Source organism: Plecotus auritus (genome assembly GCF_963455305.1).
Source record: "Plecotus auritus genome assembly, chromosome: 3".
Classification (NCBI taxonomy): Eukaryota; Metazoa; Chordata; class Mammalia; order Chiroptera; family Vespertilionidae; genus Plecotus; species Plecotus auritus.
In genome coordinates this window covers 217,281,970-217,305,553 of record NC_137772.1, presented here as the reverse complement: position 1 = coordinate 217,305,553, position 23,584 = coordinate 217,281,970, and the positions used below count along the sequence as shown (strand labels likewise).

The window sequence follows — 23,584 nt, the reverse complement described above, 5'->3', positions numbered from 1 at the left end:
GAGAGTAAAACATCGATCAGTTGGCTCCTGCATGAGCCTCGACCAGGGATTGAACCCACAACCGGGGTATGTGCCCTGACAAGGAATGGAACCGGCAACCTTTCCATGTATAGGATGATGAGCCACCCTGCCAGGGCGTCCAGATGTAGTATTTTAAGACCTTGTGTTTGTATGGTGTTCTGATGTCTTGAATTCTGCTCTTTCTTAGCATGCCCCCATTATACCACAGGTTTCAGGCTACCTGTTTGGTCATGTGCTTTGTCTCCTGATGAAACCACAGTCTTCCTGAGAGGGTGGACCGTCTTATCTATGGGTATGTCACCCAGAGTCCAAAACAGTGCCCAGTACTTGTATATTCAGTGAACAATACGACCTCCTTTTTTCCTGCACTTGGTTATCTGTTGATTGATTGTAAATGTGCAGTGAAATGCCCAGAAGACAGGTAATTTGTCTAAATTCATAAACCAACCATGCATACGTTCTCAGAATCGGATCACTTCTCTGTGCCACCTCTAACACCTCTGAGGTATATAAAACTTCTTTTAGCCCTGGCCAGCTTGGTCAGTGGTTAGAGAGTTGGCCTGTGGACCAAAGGGTCACAGGTTCCATTCCTGGTCAAGGGCACGTACCTTGTTTGCAGGCTCCCCAGCCCTGGTAGGCAACCTATCGATGTGTCTCTCTCATGTCCATGTTTCTCTTTCTCTCTCCTCCCACTCTCTCTAGAAATCAAGGGGAAAACATATCCTCGGGCGAGGATTAAAAAAATAACAATAATAAACTTCTTTTAATCCCCTCTATTCTCCTAGTATCTTCACTCCCAGAAAAACAACCCTGGGCTTTGGGGTCGGACTCGAATCCCAGCTCTATCATTTCATTACTTGGCTGTGCAAAGCTGGGCTGTTCCATTGCATCTCTGGGTCTCGGGTTTCTTACCTGTCAGGGGAATAAGTATACTAACCTTCAAGGTTGATCACAGAATTAAGTGGCCTCCAGCACAGTACCTGGCAGGGACTAAGTTGATGTTAGTTGTTCCCGATGTGCTCATCGCACATGGAGAACCCCCTCACTCTGGGCCCTGACCCACAAGGCCCCAGTCTGCCAGCGTCAGCCTCACCTGCCCTCCATCCTCTCCTTGGTCTGTGTCAGTCCCACTGGCCTTTAGTTCCTTGAGAGGTTTGGTTTTTTTTTTCTCCTGATACTAAGCAAATCCCCAGTCCTCTGAGGACACCAAGTGGGTGTCCCTTAACTCATTTCAGCTCGGACGCTGCTGCCTGGAGTTGGTACAGGCAACAGGCTTTAAGGGCTCAATCCCACAAGACTTCCAGGTTACCCACAATTCTGTTCTACTTGGCTATAAAGTTAGGGGTTTCCCCAGCAGCCCTCCTCAGGTAGGTAATTTACTAGATCAATTCATAGAACTGGGGAAAGTACTTTCACTTGCTGTTGGTGGGTTATTTATCTTTATAAAGGATACAACGCAGGGACCAGATGGAAGAGACGCATAGGTATGGCGGCGAGGGGATGCGTGGAGCTTTCGTACCCTCTGTGGGCCCCCACCCTCCCAGAACCTTCATGTGTTCACGTTAGTCCTCCGAGCCCCGTTGTTTAGTTGTCTTAGTTGTTTAGGTGAAACCTGTCTGCAGGTTTTATCATGGTTGGCCATTGCTGGTGAGCTCAGTCTCCAGCCCCTCTCCGCTCTCCCCTGAGGGTAGGACCTGGTGTGAAAGCTCTAGCTTCCATCCAGGCTTGCCTTTCCTGGCCACTGAAGCTGCCTGGAGTCCTGCCCAGAGCCGCCTCGTTAGGACAGAAGGTGCTCTTACACTTCAGGAAATTCAGGAACTCTGCGCCGGAGGTGGGACCAGGGACAAATACTGAACGTCTTTCTGTGACATCACGGGCCTCGTCCTCCTCACACTTCCCACTCTGTTAGCACACTCTGTTCCCCCTGCCCTGACACTCTTCCCATGTTCTGTCAGATATCAGTTTATCCTCACATCCTCAGACAGCCTCCTTGGCTGGCCACCCTTTCCTGGACCCTGCTATTACGCTGGACCTCTCCCTCCCAGCCCTTTCAGGGTCACATCCCACACCCGGGAGTGCCACTGTCACTGACCTCACCCTGAATCACGTCCCCCAAGTTCATCGATTGAAGTCCAAATTCCCAACACCTCAGAATGTGTATTTGGTGATGGGGTCTTTAGAAAGATGAAGATAAATTGAGGTCATTAGGATGGGCCCTCAGCTGATATGACTGGTGGACTTGGAAGAAGAGAAGATTAGGACACAGATCGAGACAGTGGGAAGACATGGGGAGAAGACGGCATCTACAAACCAAGGAGAGAGGCCTCAGCAGAAGCAACCTGGCCAGCACCTTGATCTCAGACTCATCAGAACGGAGAGAAGATGTATTTCTGATGTTTCAGGGCCTCTCCGCCCCACCCCCATCCCCACCCTGGTCTGTGGCTGTGATACTTGTTACCGCAGCCCTAGCTGACTAATTTCTACGAGGCCGCAAGCTCCACCGAGGGCAGGGGCCACCTCAGGGTTCATTCCTCATTGCATCCCAGCAGCCCAACATGGAACTTGGCTCTCATCTATATTCAATGCGTGTGTTGAGCAGAGGATGACAGGGAGTCTTGAAGAATGGAAGTTTCATGGACCCTGTGCTGAGTAGTCCCAGGCCGGTAATTCTTTATCCATTAGCATCTCTGGTTTGAACTTCCTCCCTGCCCTTCCTCACTGAAATGAGGACTACCATGTCTATAATCTGCCCAGCAACCAGCCTTAAGAGTATAAAGAGATTTTGTGATTAAGCTTCCTGACTCCTCAGCCATGCAGGGGCCTCCTTGGTCACCTCCACCTTCTAGGCCAGCCATGGGCAAACTACGGCCCGTGGGCCGGATCCGGCCCGTTCGGCTGTTCTATCCGGCCTGCAGAGCCGAAAGAGCGGAGGGTTCTCTTGCTCTCCCCTCCACTCCTTTACTTTGAATTTATATTAGTTCACACAAACACTCCATCCATGCTTTTGTTCTGGCCCTCCGGTCCAGTTTAAGAACCCATTGTGGCCCTCGAGTCAAAAAGTTTGCCCACCCCTGTTCTAGGCTGTGTTTCAGAGAATGAAGTTTGTTCAGCGTCTGGCCTCTGCATAATAGAGCATCGATGTGCAATAATGGTGTAACCTAAGAAATGCTATAAGGAAGGAAGATGAAGTAATAGCTACATAAGACCCAGAAATGCTTAGCACTAATGATTATATTCAACGTTGAGCTGTAGTTTACAGTTTACAGCATTACATGTCACTCTTCAAACAACCTTCTCATGAAAATAGGGTGTATGTTGTCATCATTTTTAAAGAAAGAAAAGCTAGAGCTCCAAACTCCAGTCGTGTTGGCCTACACGGCACGGGTAGCGATTGGGAAGTGGGAACATGAATGTGGACCTTGGATCCTGCAGGCGCGCTGTGCCTGCGACCCCCAGTAGAGGATTAGACCATTGCTCCCGGGCGCTGCTATTACAGGTTCAAAGGGGTGTCTGTGATCGAAGTCACTGAAAGATGCCAACAGATTGTGTTTTTTAAGAAGAGGCAGATCCGAGAAGTCCCGGGAGGAAGGTTGGGGAAGGATGCAGGCCGCTCCGCGCCCCCGGAGGTGTCCCCTGGGAGGTGCCCGCAGCCGCCTGGCCCAGAAGTCGCGTGGTAACAGCAGCTTTGGAAGAGAGCCGTGCAGCTGACTCTGCCCGCGTTCCTTTTTCCTGTTTCCTGTTTCCTATTTCCAAAGACAGAGATCACAGGGGAAGGAAGAGAGAAATCCTTGTTTGAGATTGAGTGGGAGTTTTTGTGCCATCGGTTACGTTAATGTGGGCCCACTCGGGGCTGACTTGGGACGGGGACAGGTGGCAGGGGACCTGTTCATACATCTTGGCAGATAGAATTGTTATCTGGGCTCGGATTGCTGTGTTTTCTGAGCCTCGAGCCTCTCTTTCCTGTTCTCCCTGGACACCCTGGGTGGGACGAGTTCTCAGCGCACTGCCCTGGGATTACCTGAAGGGAATTAGACCCGGAGGACCCCGTGGGAGCAAGGGCTCTGCACTGTCCTGGGCCCCTGCCTGTAGCCCAGGAGGAGTGCAGGCAGGGACAGGTACGTCGGATACTCAGATACGTCAGAACCAGCCTTTCTACCAGCCTCTCGTGTCCTTCGGAGCCGGGCCCACAGTGGTACCCGCCTTCCCCTGGGGAGAGAAATGCGACTGCAGATTATTCCTGACCTTGAGTGTCAGGGTGAAAACATGAGCGTTTGCAACAGAGAGAGCTGAACACAAGCCCCAGCTCTGTGGTTCCCAGCCACCTGCCCTTGACAGATGCCTGTCCCTCCCTACCCTGTTCTCCTTCTGAAAGATGGAGGTAAGCAGGGTGCCCACCTCGTGGGTGAGTGTCAGGCCCTCTGAGACAGTGCCCGAGAGCATGCATCCCCGTGCCGGGGCAGAGTGCTTGCAAAGAGAGGGCTGGCCTGGGAAAACCAGGCTCCTGTTCCAGGACCAGAACGTACACACACACACGTGTTTGCGGACAGTCCGTGAGGAGGACAGTGAGAAAACTCGTCGCTGGCCTAAATAGAGAGATCTCAGTCCTTTGGGGAGGTCATCAGATCTCCTCCTCTGCCCCGAGCAGAATGCCCTCCCACAGCCTGCCTGCTGGGGACCTCCACTCCCCAGGTCCCCGACCCTGCTGTGCGTCAGAATTATTGGGGGTTCCTTTGCAAAAAAGAATCCCCAGGCCTGACCCTGGGAGGATCCGCTTCAGTTTGGGGTGCTGCCTGGAAGGTCGGCGGCCAAACCATTTGAGAAGCTCCCTGGAGAGATCATGAAATCCAGGAGGCGGGTCCTGGGTCTGCTCCCTTCGCTGCTGTGTCTCCAGAGGTTGGCACTGAGCCTGGTGCACAGTGGGACCTCGGTGAACACCTGCTGAGATGTGCAGCCTCTTCCAGAACAATCCCAGCGCTTCGAAGCTTCCCCAGAAAGGCGGCTCATTTCTGTGTCGGTGAACTCTAATGGCGACTTACGGTCTGGCTCATAATAAGCCCAAATCTATCTTCCTTTCATCTTCACTCATTCACCCTAATTCCGCCTTCTTGATTGACACAGATTCTGATTCCTCTCCGAAGGGATTGACCCTCAGCTATGGAGGTCGGCAAGGGTGGGTATTTATCTCCAGATGAAATCCAGGCAGGCTGAGCAATGGATGCACTTACCTCATCAAGCAACTGAAACCCCAGGAAACAAAACGATGGGCGAAGGGACCTGCTTAGCCAGAGCGCCTGGACTCCATCTCAAGGGCATGCCATGTGAACTTGGGGCACACAAACCTGGTTACAAGCCCCAGGTCTGAAACAGCTCCCTTAACCCTTCTGCAGAGGACGGACGGAGGGACTAACATTGACCCGAGATTGCATCCACTGAAAAACTAGGTGAGAGTCATCCTTACGTCTAGGGGAGAAGAGGGCCACGTGGGAGACGCTCACGGGTAGAAGAAACACGAGCAGCAGGGCCCAGTGCTTCGCTGATGGTGTGTGTTCCTAAATCCCTGCTCCCCTCTTGGGGCGTCCCCTGTGCAAGGGCCAGCTCCAGAATAATCACTAAGACCGTCACACCTCCTAGGAGCTTCCGTGACCCCAGAGGGCATTCGCTGGAGCTGTGAGAAGTGCAAGTTCAGGAACAGTCTTTTTCAACCCATTCAGGGCTGTGGAAATTCACCCTTTCGTGTTGCATCTTCTCCAGAGATGTTTTATTATCTAGCACCCACCAGCCTGGGGCGCCAGGGGAGCGATTCTTTCAGGATGTTTAGTAAATGGTCGTGTGATACTGCCTGGTTCCCTTATTATAGCCACCCTGCACTCAGACATGTGTTAAATGATACCGTTAAAGCCTTTCTGTGTTAAAGCAGCTTATTACAATAAACATGAGGTTGTAAGGGCATCGTTGCTTTCTTTGCTGATGGTCAGAACAGCCCCTGGGTATAACACTTTAATACCCACCTGCCAGTGTAAGCACAGCTGATTTGATGGGCAGTCGTGATTGGCAGTCTCTCTCTCTGCACCCGGTACCTGGGGATGGGAGAAAGGCGACAGCTCTGGAAGCATCCGATCGGCACTACAACTACCTGCTCCTGGTGTTCACCTGGAGACGTTGCCTAGGGTGCATCCACCTCCACCCCATTTTGACACACTCCACCAGTTCAATGGGCTGGGATGGTGATTTTTAGATGATATTTATTTTTCATTAAGCAATCCATTCATCTGTCTATCCATCCATGCATCTATTATCCGTCCACCCATACTGTACTGAAGGCGTCCTCAAACTACGGCCCGCAGGCCACATGCGGCCCGCCGAGGACATTTATCCAGCCCGCCGGGTGCTGCTGCCTGTTCTGCTTAGCAGCCAACTTGTCTCCGGCCCACAGTGCACATAGGAATTTGTTCATAGTTTTTTTTTTTTTTTTTAACTATAGTCCGGCCCTCCAACGGTCTGAGGGACAGTGAACTGGCCCCCTGTTTAAAAAGTTTGAGGACCCCTGCACTGGGTCCCAAGCGCATTAAGCTTTTTAACCAAGAAATAAAATCATCAACTTTCCCTTGAAAAGTTTTTCTCCGGCTGGGTAAGCTGAGTGGAGTAGCAAGGAGCTCCCCTGAGGGAAAGGTGGCCAAGTACACACCTCCTGAGGGAACCTAGGAAAGAGGTATTGGGGGGGGGGGGGAATGGTAGAGCGAGGGAGGAGGTGATGAGAGATAGTAGGTAAAATCTGTAGGGTTTGTTCCTGGCGAGGATGTGGAGATCGAGGAGAGCGCGGTGTCAAGGTGGACTACAGGTTCCCAGCTTCGGAAACAAGATCAACCTGGATGCTGCCAACCACACAATAAGCAGTGTCACTGTTATTTAGGGGGAGGAGATTATGGGTTCAGTTTTGGTCGGTTTGAGTTGAAGGTCACCGTGGAACAGCCAAGTGATGGTGGTGAGCGGATCATTGGGTTTAAGAGTGAGAAGCGCTGGAAAGTAGCCTGAGCTGGGGATGGAGATGGGTGGTTACCGCCCTCTGAGGGGTGTTTGAAGCCATTGGGGTAGCTCCCATCATCCGGGGATCTAGGGATAAAATGTAGAGCAGGAAGAGGGGGCCAGGGCCAGGAGTTGGGGAGCACCGGCATTGAAGGGAGGTCCCCTGGAAGAAGGAAGGCCATGTCCAGAGGCAGGAAGACAAGCAAGAAAGCTGGCATCACAGAAGCTAAAGGCCTCACAAAGGCCCACGGGAGGTGGGGAGCAGCGCCCGCAGGAGTGTGGGGGGATCACGTGGCCACATTTTGCAGATTCCTTCTGTGCAGTGTTTCAGAGGAGAGAGTTCACCCACTCGGCTCTCGCAGAGCCAAGCACTGGACACTGAGAATCGAGGTGGAGAAATGTTGGCTGTGTGATCGATAGATGGCGCCACCCAGGAGAACGGGAAGCTAAGGCTCAAAAGCCGGAACTCCCCGAGGCATGTAGGTTACAGATTCCATAGGGCAAAACCACAAGACGTCAAGAGTTAGGGGCTTGTGTCATGCGTGGAGCTGATTGGTCAGAGGTGAGGTAAGGGTCAAGAATCATTTCTTCAGGTCTTGAGGACAGTTCGGAGGTCTGTTCCCATGTCCCTGTGTCTCGTCCCATGGGAAGGGAGCCCGGGGTCGTTCCACCTTAGGGCTCAGGAGCTGAAACATAACTTAGGTCTTAGGTCAGGATGTGATCTTTAGCCTGCCAGAGTTTCGGACTATGTGACCATGTGACCAATGTATGTCTGAGTGCAGGGTGGCTATAATAAGGAAAACCTCTTGCTTCACACTACCATTTACTAAGCATCCTGTCTTCTACTGCCTCGGGAGTTGCTGATTGTCTGGGGTAAGAGAGAGGCTTGGGGTGGAGAGTGGGGAGAGGGAAAGAGAGATGATTTCTAGAGCTAGGATTTAAAACGGTTTGGTTCAGTGGATAGAGCATCGACCTGTGGACTGAGGGGTTCCAGGTTCAATTCCAGTCAAGGGCACATGCCCAGGTTGCGGGCTTAATCCCCAGTAGGGGGTGTGCAGGAGGCAGCCGATCAACGATTCTCTCTCATCATTGATGTTTCTATCTCTTTCTCCCTCTCCCTTCCTCTCTGCAATCAATAAAAACATATTTTTTTAAAAAACCCTAAATTTGATCTGCCATAAGGACTCCCCATTTCACAGCTAGTGACAGCACTTGAATGGGACGACATTAGAACAATGACTAACAAAGAAAGAAGAGAAATGTCTTTAGTGGGACATCTACCATGAGCCAGGCACCGCATATGTTATCTCATTTGATCCCTGCCACCCTTAGTGGGGGGCAGGAGATAATTTCTGTTCTTGCCTCTATAATAGGGACATTGAGGCTCAGGGAGGTTATACCTTAGTCAAGCCATACAGAACTGGGGCCAGAACCCTCTTTTGTTGGGATTAAACACCCTTTTTCTGATGGACGACGCTGCCTTCCTCCTACCTGGCTGGTGAATGCGCAGCCTGCCCTTTCCACGCCTCATGTGCCACGTGGAAGCATCACCAATCCCTCCTCCTGGGCCTCACCTCTGACCAGCAGGAGCCCTGCCGGGAACCAGAGCTGAGGGAGGAGGAGGAGGAGGGGAGGCCCCAGCCTGGAGCCATCTGTCTGCTGGCTGGTGACAGGACACCAGGGCTCAGCAGAATAGCAAGCTTGTTCGCTCTTGTCTGGCTGTTAGTGGTGATGTATGAATAAGCAAAGAAGACAGCTTCATTTTCCTAAGTTAACTTGTGCCTGGAGTAAGGAATACGGGGCTCAGTGCACTTCATCATAACCGCAGGGCCGCACGGAGAACAATGACAGAGCCTTTCCTGTTAGTCACGGTGCTTTGTTGTAATGATTCCTGAGAAGATGAGATGATGGTGAGGATGCTGAGAGGCAGAGGGAGGGAGGCAGCTCACTGGAACCCGGGTCCTCTCCCCAAGAGGCTCCTGGGAGGCTGCCTCTGGGTGGCTGTCAGGCCCAGGGTGTGTCTGCATCATTCAGGTTGAGGTGTAGACACGGACCTCTGCAGACCCGGTGGTGGCTGCCACGTGGCTGATGAGCTGGGATGTGGCGGGGCTGTGAGAGAGGACCTGTCCCATCTGCACTGTAACTGGGGCGGGCGGGGGGATGTGGGGAGGACCGAGGGACGCTCCGCCTAGACAGGTGTTGTGAGGCAGCACCATTATCAGAAAAGTTTTAGGGGAAACTTGGGAGCTTGGAAGTCTGTGTGAAGGGGAAGGGCAGGGGGGCCGGCAATGCGGGACAGGAGGTGGTAGATGACGGTGGCCAAGATGCGGAACGGGAATCGCCCACCTTCCCCCACAGAGTCAGTCATCCAGGCCCTCCCCTCCTCTGGCCTATCCGTGTCTCTGTCACCGCAGGTACCGCGCAGCTTCGTAATTGTTCATCTGTCTCCTCTCCCAGCTGCCTGTAGAGCAAGGGCTACATTTTGTTTGTCTGGATTCCTTAGTATTTTGTGCCGTGTCTGACACAGCAAACTCTCAATCGATAGTCAACCGAACCAACATCAAGGTGGAGTAGGAATCATGTCAGCTAAGGGAGGGAGGAGACGGCTGAGGCTGCCCAAGACTGAAGCCAAGCAGACGTAGCAATATATAGAGCCGGGAATTCTGGGTGTGATGATAAGAGTAAATACCCACGGACCATTTTACTACTTCCTAGGCATTGTCAGTGGCGATGTGTGTCCATTCTGAGGACATGGCACCTTCATCATGCCCCCCAAAAATTGTAGCATCAACGCAGGGACACCAGGAATTATGAGCCAGCTCCCCAAGGACCCCACATTGCCTTGTGCCACAGCCTCTGGGCTCTCTGATGAGGTCGCAGCTGGAGGACTGGGCACACAGCTCTCTCCGCTGAGGGCGCCGTGCCCTCCAGATCTGAGTGTTCTACACCGGCATCCCGGGTTTGTTGCGTGTGGAATGGAGGGCTCTCGGCTTCCTGGATCGGTGCGGTGTGTTTCTGGGGGATCCTACGAGTTTTGAATGTGATCATGCGGAATGACAAAGTGGGTGATAGTATTTTTCCCTGCCTCTAATTTATGTATTTGTGCTGGGGTGTTGATTTAGATAGGAGCTCGATAAATTGATCAAATAAATTACAGCAAACCCACACGGCATCGTTTCAGGGAGCTGTCACCTCACTGAGGAGGCTCTCTATCACCCAGCGCCGTGTTCTGGGGGAGCCGCTGCTCTTCTACCAGCCCGGGGGGGGGGGGGGGGGAGGGGAGGGGCTTCTGTGCGGTCAGGAAGGTCTTCATTCCTCAGGTCGGCCAACAGCGTAAGAATGTTAATTCCAGGAGGCCTTCGTTAGCTAGAGAAGAGAGTGCTTATTAGACCTTCAGCCCTTATTTAGGCTTTCTAAGCCTCTGTTTCTCTTTGTATAAGATGTGGATTTTTGCCCTAGTCAGTTTGGCTCACTGGATAGAATGTCTGCCTACAGACTGAAGGGTCCCGGGTTCGACTCCGGTCAAAGTCACGTACCTCGGTTGCAGGCTCGATCCCCAGCCCTGGTCAGGCCTTTTCGGGGCCGGGGGGGCGGGGACAACCAACCCATATGTCTCTCTCACATCGATATTTCTCTCTCTGTCTCTCTCCTTCCCTTCTACTCTCTCTAAAAATCAATGGAAAAATATCCTCGGGTGAGGGTTAACAACAACAAAAACGATACAGATTTATAATTTCTGTTATAAACCTTGGGTGTCAGGCAAATAGAGAAGTAGATGCCGGTTCCATCACTAGCTGTGCAAACCTCAGCCCTTGTGAGCCTCAGTTTCCTAGTCTGTAAAATGGTATTGATTATAAGAAAACACCTTGGCGTGCATGATTAGGTTGTCAGTAGAAGGCAATTGGGTCTGATGCCTGACTGACCCTACTTAAAAGGCTCAGGGATTTGCTCTGGGGACAGAGAAGCAATTGTTCCTGCATAAGACACTCCTGAGTTGATGTCACATTGGCATGAGGCTGGTGGACGGTGAGAGTAAAATCACTGTGGGAAGGTGGCCAAGAGGTGGCTCTTCTCTGTGGGTCCCATCTCATTAAACAAGGCTCGCTTCTTCCTCTGATGTGAGGAAATGATCCCTACTCATGCCCAGAAGGCCAGCGAGATAGTATATAATGGGAAACATTAGGACCGAAACACTTGAAGCATAGTATGTCGATAACTATGTGTTGCAAGAGGTAAGGGATGGATGGATGGATGGATGGATGGATGGATGGATGGATGGTCTGGAATTCTGGCTTTTTTGCATATTAACTGTGTGGCCTTGAGCAACTTAACTAGCAACTCTGGGCAGCCTCCATTTTTCCTCCATAAAATGGGGATACGAAAAATAAATGGGTGCCTACGTGTGAGAATTAAATAGGTTAACACAAGTCAAGCACTTGGGTCAGAGCCTGGCAGCTGATAAAAACTCAGAATAATGAAAGCTTCTGCTATGATTTGCCGTTACTCTGCCTCCTGTTCAGCTCTTGCTGACCCACGGCTCAGCCTCTTTGAAGACCTTTGCATTCTCTGTCCCTCACAGGCCAGCAGGTCCTGGGCTTGGTGGAGAACCAGAGCGACTGGTACCTGGGGAACCTGTGGAAGAATCACCGCCCTTGGCCCGCCCTTGGAAGGGGCTACAATACAGGTAGGTCATGAGGGGTGGGGAGGGGCGGGATTACAAAGGGCGATGTAGGACTCCTGCTCCCTCCTGGAGGAGAAGAGGTGAGCCACAGCACAGGTGAAGCCACCTGGTGGCCTGGGAGCCTTCCAGCCCTTTCTCAGTGCTGCCCCTAAAGGCCAAGTAGCTGTGGGACATGGTGTCTGTGGGAGCCTCACCACAAAGCCCTTGACCTTCAGGGCAGACTGGGCCTTTATGAGGGTGACCTGTGGGTGCCTTGGCTCTGTTACTATAGATTAGAGATCACTCTGCAGTGACAAGCCCAGCGTCTCAGTTTCTTCACACAACAGAACCCTATCTTCCTGGCTCACAGGCCATGTCCATGTTAGGTGGGTGGGACCGGTGCCACCGTCAGCATCCGGGGTTCACCTGGATGGGGACTAGCTGGCACAGGGAGCAAAGTAGCAGGTGACCCATTGGCTCTGAAAGCGTCTGGTCAGATGTGACGGGCTTTCGACTGATATGTCGTTGGCTACAGCATGTCATGTGGCCATGCCCACCTTCACAGGGTGTAACCTGGCCTCGTGCCTGGAGGAGGAAAGGCAGAAATGTTAGGTAATGAGTGCCTAGGAATGCCACAGCCGTTAAACACCATGTGTCTGAAATCGAGTCCATTCTTCTCCTCTGTTGCTAGTCCCCAACTTGCGTCTCCTCTTTTCTTTCTATCTGTTAATAGAAAGAATGCTCTCATTCATTCTTTGTTCACTTGCTGTCTGTTGAGTGCTTCCTGTGCACTAGGCCCAGCGCTGCGGGGGCCAGACACAGCCTGGGACCTCATGGAGCATGTAATCCAGGAAGCCAGGGCAGCCCCTCCCCTGGGCTCTGGTCCTGCCAGTGTCTGTCTTTGAAACACTCTGGATCCTTCTGCCTCCTCCCCTCCGTCCTCTTTGCCGCTGCTTTGGGCCCCTGTTCTCAGAGGATGCAGACCCGGGACCTGTGCCAGGACTAGAACTTGGAGCTCAGGGAGCAGTCAGGTGGGGCAGGCCAGCTGGGGCCTGGCCTCTGAGACCAGCTGTCCTGAGTTGGGACCAGTGTCCTCGGGGGATGGCGCCACCTGGAGGTGATGGGTGAAACTGTCCTGGAGGCTATAGTGGGGAGGACCAAAGAGTTCACTCTGAGAGCCCAGGGTCCAACTCTAGAGAGGTCAAACACAGGATCCCAGGGGCCAAAGGAAAAAGGAGGAGAATCAAGCTTCCAGAGGTGAGAGTTCAGAGATGGGATCAGAGTCGGGGTCAAAGCGGGACTAGGGCAAGGAAAGAAAGGTCCAGAGCCGATGTCCTGAGCAGCAGAGGTGGCAGATAGGGAGCCCTGTTTGAAGGCCTTCCTTCCACGTGGGGACGTTCCTTTGCTGACATTTGCCACAGTAACCACGCACGCCTCCCTGTCTCATTTTCTCCTAACACCTCCCAGGTGTTAGTGAGAGCCTGAATTTTCACCACCTGCCCCTTCATCTACCTCCTGGGGGCCCCCTGGCTGTGCCGGGTTAACTCTTGAGTTGCAGGGGGGTGGGGAATTCTGGGGAGTCCCTGAGAGGAGTGGAGGTGGAGGGGACCCACGGGGCTCAGAGCAGTGGCTCTCTGTAGCCGGTGTGGGAGGATTGCAGTACTTTGTTAATGGTGAGGGCAGTGCCCTGCACACCAGCTGGGCCCTGGCCAGGCACGGTGCCAGGTGCTTCATAGGTGTTAATCTCATTTGATCCGCACGCTAACCCCAGGAGGCAGGTGCTATTCTTATCTCTATTTCATAAGCTGCAAGCGAAAGCTTAGATAGTGGACGGATAAGTAAGGGGCCTGCGGTGTTAATGACGAGCTAAAATTTCTCAGCATGAACTTGCATGGTTTCCGGATCAAGAATCCTTTGTGAAAATGTAGAATCCTCCACTCTGCCCTTGAAGGGTCTCGCCAGGGCTTGGCAAGGAACCTGCCCTGGAAGAAGCATCCAGGAAGTTTCCAGAGCAGAAGGTCCAGGAGTCTGCTCTGTCTCGCCTTCCAGCCAGCCCTCCCAGGGCCTCTCTGCTCGGTGCACGACGCCGGACCTTTTAGGAACCACAGTGGGCAAGTTGCCAAACTCCAGTTTCTCTTTTTGAGGGTGACACTCTGACCTGGACATTGTCAAACTGTCAGAGGTCCGAGCCTCCTCCTGGACACTGGTGCCACTTTTCTGAATCAGAGTGCCTGTCTATAACATCAGCGTTCAGGCCCTCACCCAGAGAGAGTGGATCTGAATCTCTAGCGATGAGGCCGGCAGCTGTTCTGTTAAACACGTCCCCTCCATGGCTCTGAGGCGTGCGAACGTTTGAGAACTTTGTGTAGATTTTTATTGCCGTTTGCACATCAAGCTCCAATTGGACTTGAGTTCAACTGAAAAGCCCCACGAATGATGATTCGGCCAAAGGGTCCCCATTCTGGACGTCGGTAGGAGATTTATTGTGCCTGAAGCACAGGCTTTCTATTTATCTCTGGTGAGTTGTATCTGATTTAGGCCAATCTTTGCATCATTTTATTTGACCCCATTTTAGTTCTCTGCTCAGGGTCATGCACAAAAATAACGAAAATGCCTTGTTTATCCAGTGGCCATGTCCCATTTTTGTAACATGTTTTGAACGCCTATTTTACAATCCTGGGACAAAATACATAGATTACCTATATTATTACACTATCTACATATATAATTTTCAAAAAAATCAATCTAGTGGCCTGACTATAATATGAAGAAGAAATTAAAGGAAATTAATCTATATATATATATAAAAGGCTAATATGCAGAGCGTCCCCTCAGGAGTTCAAACGGGAGACCAGGAGGTCAATCACTCACTACGATGGGTGCTGACCACTAGGGGGAGGCACGGACCGAAGGAAGGCCCTGGCCGGCAGCTGGAAGGCTCCGATCAGCCCTGATTGCTGGCCAAGTCTAGGACCCTACCCGTGCACAAATTTTGTGCACTGGGCCTCTAGTCTATACTAATAATAGAGGAATCTGCAAATTGTCTGGGACACCATCACAGTAACAGTAACGACCAAAAAGCAGACTGTGTGGGGCGACAAGGCCGGCAGAGGGGTTAGTGAGGGACAACCAAACAACTGAACAGCAGGCTGCATGGGGCAACCAGGCTGGCAAGGGGGTTAGTGAGGGATGACCAAACGACTGAACAGCAGGCTGCCTGTGGTGACCAGGCCGGTGGGGGGGGGGGGCAGTTGGGGGCGACCAGGCCAGCAGGGGGGCAGTGAGGGATGACCAGGCCAGCAGGGGGGGGCAGGTGGGGGCAACCAGGCTGGAGGGGGGGCAGTTAGGGGTGACCAGGCCACGGTGGGGCAGTGAGGGGTGATCAGGCCAGCAGGGGAGGCAGTGAGGGGTGATCAGGCCAGCAGGGGGGGGCAGTTAGGGGTTATCAGGCTGGTAGGGGGGGCAGTTAGGGTTGATCAGGCAGGCAGGCAGGCAGGTGAGCAGTTAGGAGCCAGCAGTCCCAGATTGTGAGAGGGATGTCCCGGATTGGAGAGGGTGCAGGCTGGGCTAAGGGGACCCACCCCTCGTGCATGAATTTTGTGCACCGGGCCTCTAGTTTACTATCCTATATAATAAAAGGGAAACATATAAATTAACCATACCTCCGCTACACTCACCAGCCAATCAGGAGTGAGTATGCAAATTAACCCGACAAAGATGGAGGGTTAATTTGCATACACAGGCACCAGGCGGAGAGCAGAGTGGGAGAGCCGGCGGAGAGTGGAGCGGCTTGGGGAACTTGACTCCCCAAGCCACCAGACGGAGAGCAGAGAGGGATAGTTGGCAGCTTGGAGGACTTGGCAGAGCAGGAGGCTGTGGGACGGAGACAGAGCAGGAAGGGAAAAACCAAGCATGCGAGAAGCACCGGGAATTCTGGGAATAGTAGTTCTGGTGGCAGACAGATCTCCTAGACACTAGAGCAAAATGAGCCTGGAGCAAGTTACTGTTACGGTGGGGGATGGAGGGAAAGCAAAGGTGAGAGACATAAGTAAAATCAGAGTGTCTAGGAAAAATTAAAGGGAAGATATCCTAAAACTTCCAGGAAATCTCCACCAATGAAGCAAAGAAAAATAATGCCTCTATTATTCTGTGAGCAACAAACCAAATAGGGTTGGGGTCTCAGACAATTCGCTCATATGATTGCAAAGACAGACAGAAACTCCCGGATTGGAGAGGGCTTCCCTGAGGACTCCCAGATTGGAGAGGGTGTAGGTCGGGCTGAGGGACCCACCCCCCATGCACGAATCTTCGTGCACCAGGCTCCTAGTAAAATAATATTGACTTCAGCATATAATTGCTCAGGCTTGGCACCTGTAGGAGACCTAGTGAGGTGGTCAGAGGCTACCATGCTGGTGTTCGGGACAGACTACATTAATATATTTTTACAACAATCCATCCCCATATTTTTTTGTAAAAGGATAAATAGTCTAGAAATGCAGTGACATTCAGGAGCCGTGGTTTGTGAGAGTCTATTTTTAAATTCTCAGAAAATGTGAGATCTGATTATTAAGCACGGCAACTATTAAAAGTCAAATTATATAAACTTACCAGCTAATAATTTTAAAAACAAAGTTAATAAATACTCGCCAAAACCAGTTTGGCTCAGTGGAAGAGCGTCAGCCTGCGGACTGAAAGGTCCCAGGTTCGATTCCGGTCAAGGGCATGTAACTTGGTTGCGGGCACATCCCCAGTAGGAGGTGTGCAAGAGGCAGCTGATCGATGTTTCTGACTATCTATCACTCTTCCTTCCTCTCTGTAAAAAATCAGTAAAATATATTAAAAAAAAAAAGTTAATAAATACTCAACACTCATTACTTCCTAGTCGTATTACTATTATCAGTACTTTTAAGGTTATTACCTCTGCTGTATCTGTGTGGTGGGAATACTGTGGAATGATGAGCTACTGCACATCTCTCCCAGCTCCGTTCAGTGACATTGCAGTAGTAGCTTAAAATATGCCATGGTGGGAGTATTTACACCATGGAAATTGGCAGACGCTATAAATCAGGGCTTTTCTTTCTTTCTTTTCAGAAATCCAATTGTTAAACATTTACCAGCATACCACTGAAATATAGCAGTCTATGAGATCGCCTCCCCCATCACTTTCTCCAAACTTAAATACCATAGCAGTTTGCAGTATATTCTTGACTTTCCTCTTTCCACATATGTAATTATCTATTTCTCACTATATATGCATCTCCTTTTTCATTGTCACATGTGCTTTTTACTTCAAAACAAAATGTTAGGCATCCTCTACATTGGTACATAAAGTTGCATTTTCTTCTTTCTTTTTAAGGACTGTGCATAGTTTTTCTATTTGCTGAATGTACCATAATTTCTTTTATTTCCTATTAATCGGTGTTTCAGTTCCTAGGTTCTCCCCCTACCTATTATAAACCACACCACACATAAACATCCTTTATATTCATGTTTGTTGGCTTATGCAAGTATTTATACACGATGGAGTCTAAGAAGTGGTACTGATCTAACAAATATTATAGATATTAAAATTTTTCATAGGCTAGAAAATACCAAATGTGTCACAGGTCAGGTAGATAAAACTTTTAAGCAATATTTATTTATTAAATATCAATTACATTTTAATCAATTACATTTTGATTAAAATTTAATATTTATTTAAAAGAACTAATATTTTAAAAAGTAAACCACTTCAAAACTGAACAGGGTTGTGTGGATATGTGTGTGTGTTGTGTGTTTGTTTTCTGTACTGGGAATAGTCTGTAAATTGCAAAGAATCGGTTTGAACCTGCTATGGATTGAATTATGTTCCTCCAAAGTGCATGTCTTGAAGCCGTACCCCACAGTGTGATGGTATTTGGAGGGGGAGCTATTGGGGGTAATTAGGTTTAGATGAGGTCATGAGGGTGTGGACCTCATGATGGGATTAGTGCCCTTCGAAGAAGAGACACCAGAGAAATGGCGCCCTCTCTCTCTCTCTCTCTCTCTCTCTCTCTCTCTCTCTCTCTCTATCTCTCTCTGCCATGTGAGCAGTGGGTATGTGATCACATGGGCCCCTTCCCATGCTCCAGCTCCCCCTCTTACCCGTGGGGGTATACTGAAGGCCACCTGTACGAGTGCTATGGGACCAGCCCTGGGAGCCTGGCCAGCTCCTCGGTCAAGAAATAGCCAAAGAGAAACAGCTTTCAGATGTGAGCCCGGACTGTAAACAACCGCAGAGACAACTCGTGTTTTGGTCTCACGAATCTTGTGCACCAGCCAGTGCCCTCACAGCGTGCCCTGTTTGCTTTGTTTCCTGTGCTGGGAAAGCCTGTGTGGTGGGAAACGTCACCAGCTGGCCACCACCGGTGTGCACGGCAGTCCTCGTAAGCCCGGGTCTTTCCCAGCCAGGCCTCCAGGTTATTTCTGTGAAACTGGCGACACGCTGAGATTTTTTTTCAAACCTCGGCTCTTTGCATTGCATGAGCACTCGGTGAGAGGGTAGTCTTCCAGCCAGGAAGGGAGCCCTCAATGAGAGCCACCACACCAGCCCTGGAACTTCGATTGACAGCCTCCAGAACCGTGAGAAAATAATTTCTGTTGCTGACACTCACCCAGTCTGTGTCCTTTGGTTACTGAACCACCTAACGCAGAAACCTCACTTCAGCTTCTGTTGATGTAGGCAGATGATCTCTGACTAAAAGGGCCGGCCAGGCCTTGGAAGCCATGCAGCCTGGGCCAGGACTGGGTGAAGCTGAGCCCTTTCCATGCTATGAGCACCTCTCCCTGGCTCTCGCACTTCAGCCCTGGGACTAGATGAATTACATGGCCTGTCCATGGGTACAAGGGAAAGCCATTCCCTGAAAATGTCTCTGCTCCCCTCTGCTGACCCGTGCAAGGTCAGTGATTTGTGTCCACTCTGGCCTTAGCATAGCAAGAGCTAAGGAGCGTGACCCCCATCCAGATACCTGTGGTTCCACTTGAAGTGAATGGGAAAGAAGCGGGGAGATGATCCTAAATCTTCCCGCCATAAAGAACATACTCTGGCCTTCATTCAGTGCACGGATTCTTTGAAGACTCTTGTACGATGAGAAGAGGCATCTGGTTTCGGGAGGTCTCTCAAGGTCACGGTGCCCATCTCTTAGGTTTGACTTGTGCGTTCATGTGCATTAGCTCACGTAATCCCCACGTTACAAAGGAGCCCATGGAGGTGCAGAGAGGCTAATTGATGTCAGCAGTTAGCAGAGCCAGTAAATGACAGAGCCCAGTGGGTAAGCCTAGTCCCAGTCCCTTCTTGGAGCCTCAGTGCTTGAGGTTGGTAGCGAGGCTGCTGAGACCTGCCCTGGGGGAATTTGTGCAGCCCCTCCCCCCACACAGACACACACAGGACTAGACAGCTGTGCACCGTCTTATAACCTGGTGCCATCCATGTATGGTGTTAATATCACCAGCTCACATTCACTGGGCATTTATTCTATGCCAAGCCCTATGCTAAGTACTTTCCATGCATTTATCTCTTAAGTGCCGCTTACAATTTATTTTTTTTCAAGTACTGTGGACATTCAATATTATTTTATTGTATTAGTTTCAGGTATACAGAATAGTGGTTAGACCTTTATATAATTTACAAAGTGATCCCGCTGATAAGTCTGGTACCCACCTGGACCATACCCCAAAACAAATACCATATGATTTCATGTATGTGTGGAATCTAAAGAACAAATAAGTGAGCAAACAAAACAGAAACAGACTCATAGATACAGAGAACAAACTGAGGGTTGCCAGATTTGGGGTGGGTGGGTGATGAGATTGAGGCACAGAGGGTGGCAGAGAAGGGCAGACCGTGGACCTGGGCATGTCAGAGGCATTCCCAAAGCTTTAGTCTCCGTAAATGGGGGGTGGGAATGCAGGGCGAAAGCAGCGTAGACGGCTGAGCTCTACGTACCTCAGTGGATGTTGATGCAATGCATGCGTTTCCTTGGAGCGTGTGAACGAGTGAAAGATGAAAAGATGCATACTGTGCCCTGACTGGTGTTGCTCAATGGTTAGAGTGTCTGCCTGTGTACCAAAGGTTCCCAGATACCATTCTGGTCAAGGGTACATACCTTGATTTTTCAATCCCAGGCCCCAGTCGCAGCGTGTGCAGGAGGCAACCAATCAATGTGTCTCTCTCATGTGGATGTTTCTCTCTCCCCTCTCTCTTTCTCCCTCCTCCTCCCCCCCTACTTTTCACTCTTTTGAAAAAAATCAATGGAAAATATATCCTCAGGTGAGGATTAAAAAAAGGTGCCCTTCCGTGTGGGCTCTCTCTGTTTAAGTGGAAATTGCAAAAAGCTCCTTGCCCTTCCTGCGGTCCATTAGCTCAGCGCTCGGTCAGGCTCCAGCCGACGTTCAACTGGTCCGAATTGCTCTGCCAGCCAAGCTACCTTGCCCTTCTTGGTAAGCAAATGAGACATCTCGCGCAGTGAAGCGTCCAGCCAGACAGGGAGGGAGAGGCAGGCTTGTTATTCATGAAACATTAAATGCTCCATGCCAGCGAGCTGGTCAGCAGACCTGACTTCCATGGGGGAGAAGTTATTTCTCAACATCTGATGGAAAGCCCTCAGGGCTCCGGGCCCCCAGGTAGGCTGGGGCCTCCTCTATGCTTGCACAGACGGCTGGCTTCTCCACCCATTGTGATCTGCTCCATTTTTGCTCAGTGGTGATTTAAGACCAAAGTCTTGGACTCTTTGTATTTTTCCCCTGAACAACTGCAGAAAACGCCTTATTCTTACTGGAAGAGACAGCGGGAGAGTCGTTAATAACTAACGCTTTGATTGCAGTGGCCTGGGCGTGGCCGGAATGGCCTTGTTCGGTGTCTGTGATCTCCTCTTTCTGATGGACTGCCTGGGAAAGGCTGTCTTGTCTCTGAGCCAGTCCTGAGAGACATTCATCTCCTGGTGGGATTCCTGGGAGCTGGGGAGGAGAGCCAACCCCCAAGCCTTGCTCCTGCCTTAGGTTTGTCTTGTCACCTGCTGTCTAAAGGAGAAAAATCCTTACCCCTGGGATGTAATGATTATCTGATAATGTGTCCAAATCTGTTTAGCCCCAGACAACAGCCTGGGGTACTTGGGCATCGAGTTGCTCTTGTGTGTTTCTTTGAGACGAAGCAAGCGGACTTGCAGGCTTGGTGCTGTCAGCTCCTGAGGACCGCCATACTGAGGTACCGCAACTTGGTGGCTCGGATGGGAATTTATTCTTTCCCAGTTCTAGAGGCTAGAAGTCCACAGTCCAGGTGTTGCCCGACGATGTTCCCTCTGACGTCTCTGAGCCCTGATCCTTCCTGGCCTCTCCCAGCTGCTGGTGGCCCCAGGTGGCCCCTCACTGTGGTCACATCCCTGCAGCATCCGCCTCCAGCGTCTCAAGGCCTTCCTCCCTCTGCGTCTGTTTCTGTCTCTTCTCCTCTTCTTACAAGGACCCTGCTCTCCTGTAGTATAGCTCATCCTCACGTGATCGCATCTGCAAGAACTCTATTTCCAAATGAGGTCCCATTCACAGGTACTGGGAGCAGGAATCGAATGGATCTTTTTTGGGGTACCCAATTCAACCCACAACGGCACCGTTCCTCAACTCGTGATTTGCAAAGCATCTCTGGTTAAGAGGAACTGTTTGTAGAGGCTTCTCAGGGCTGCACAGTTGGCCAGGAATGATCCCCCTCATTTGGTAAATGAGCCTAGAAAGAGGAAGAAAAGCCGGGGTGAGTTTAAACAGATTGATCAGAGAAAAGTGGGGAGTTGGAGGAGGAAGACAATGCGGGGGGAAGGTGGGGACCTCAGATCCTGAGCTTTGTTCTCTTTGTGTTACGTTCTTTTGAGCCACCCACTAAGCCTTTCTGAGCCTCGGTGTCCTCGGGGTGGGGTATGAATTTCACTAACCTCTGAGGTTTCTTCCTGCTTAATATTCTTCGATTCCATAAAAAAACTAGCCAAGTGGGCATCGAGCACCCTGCACCCAGAAGGTCCAGCAGCGTTGAGCAGTGAGCTTCTGCCCCGTAAACACACAAAGAACTCCCACCAACCGGCAAGAGAAACCAACAGAAAAATGAGTAGAAGACGTGGACAGACCCTTCCTAAAAGAGGGCGGTTAACATCTGCAGGGGTGCTGAGCCCCATTCGGCATTAAAAATGCAAATGATAATCCATAATGTGATACCACCGCATACCTACCAGAAGGTCTAAAATGCAAAAAGGTGGGCAATGGCGGTTATTCGTGGGAGCGTGGGCTAATTGGAACTCACACAGTACCAGTGGGGGTGTATGTAGGAAGAACCACTCTACACCAGCGGCTTAAGCTGGACGTGTGTACTCCCTGTGGCCAGACATCCAACCTCGGTGAGAGCCCAGCAGAGAGGCATACGGATGACACCAGAAGACATGATCCAGTGTGGTGATAACAGCTTTCAAGCTGGAAACAACCAGCTGTCCATCAGCAACGCCACGGGTAACCAGGGTGAGATATAGTCATGTTCTAGGTTATTATTACACAGCATCAAGTGAAAACATTTACATCTCCATGCAATCATGTGAATGGATTTCCCAGACATGGTGTTGAGCCAAAAGGCCATTTGATTTATGTAAAATGGAGAAACTGAGTAAACTGTGGTGTAAGAGTGTGGGATAATAGCAGGGTAGTGGGTGCAGGTGTGACTCTAAGGCAGGGGTGGGCAAACTTTTTGACTCGAGGGCCACAATGGGTTCTTAAACTGGACCGGAGGGCCGGAACAAAAGCATGGATGGAGTGTTTGTGTGAACTAATATAAATTCAAAGTAAAGGAGCAGAGGGGAGAGCAAGAGAACCCTCCGCTCTTTCGGCTCTGCGGGCCAGATAGAACAGCCGAACGGGCCGGATCCGTTTGCCCACAGCTGCTCTAAGGGGACCTAAATTAAAAGTCTGCCTATAGAATTCCTCTGCATACCTGTTAAAAAGAGTTTTCCAAACCCTTTATGTGCTTAGCCCTATACATCCTATGCAGTGAAAGAAGAGGAAGGGCCAAGTTTTGTTCTCTTAAGGGACCACTCCCCACGACATGAGATCTGACCCCACCCTCCTTTTGAACCAACCCTGCCTTCCCAGAGCACCCCCAGACTCCTGAGAGCTATGACTTGCTGTGCTGTCCATCTCTGCATGTCTGATGCCTGGCACCTAGAAGTCCCATGATAGATATTGAATGAATGAGTGAGTGAATGGATGAACGAATGAATGAGGGAGTGAATGACGACCAACCTTTTATAAGGTTTGAGCAGCCCTTTGTACTCCATCCACACTTTCAACAGTCCCAGGATAGTCCAGAAAGGCTTCAGATGGAAGGATTTCTGGTCGCTCTCTCTGCTAAAGAGCTTTGGGAGGGGGGAAAAAATTAAAAAGCAAAAAAGTGGAGCGTTTCATTTATGTGATCAAAAGTGATTCCCAAATGAAATCAGCAGGGGTTTTTACATTAAGTGGTTTTTAATAAACTCACCTTCTATTGGGTCATGCATAAGAAGAGAACTGTAAGCTTCAAAGCAGAAGGAAGCTGCAATCATGAGGGCCATTCTCCTAAACATTTGTGGGATGAGAACCACGTGTCCCCCAGGGCCTCCTGGACAGCAGCCCGCTCAGTGCCCACCTAAGGTTGCTCCAGTTCAGACCAGCAAAGCCATAGGAGACACTAAAGGACTAATAAACAGTTCTTCATTTTCATGGATCAGCCCTTGCGGTGCTGGGGGAGAACTGAGAGAAAATGCAGACAATGCCAGGAAGGACCCAGAATGAAGGGAGAGGCAATATCTGACCAGATTCCTGGAGGACAGAGGGCTCATACACGCTGATACAGCCAACACTGTA

The 23,584-nt window shown here is 50.6% G+C and overlaps 1 protein-coding gene across 4 annotated transcripts in view; it reads left to right on the top strand.

Moving 5' to 3' along the window:
- The window catches only part of LARGE1 (LARGE xylosyl- and glucuronyltransferase 1), a 448,143-nt gene that overhangs the window by 353,859 nt on the left and 70,700 nt on the right, over positions 1 to 23,584 (top strand). For all 4 annotated transcript variants that reach the window (XM_080661445.1, XM_080661444.1, XM_080661446.1 and 1 more), the window contains exon 7: positions 11,624 to 11,728. In XM_080661445.1, the coding sequence (XP_080517571.1) occupies positions 11,624 to 11,728 (105 nt within the window). The remainder of the gene's footprint in view (positions 1 to 11,623; positions 11,729 to 23,584) is intronic.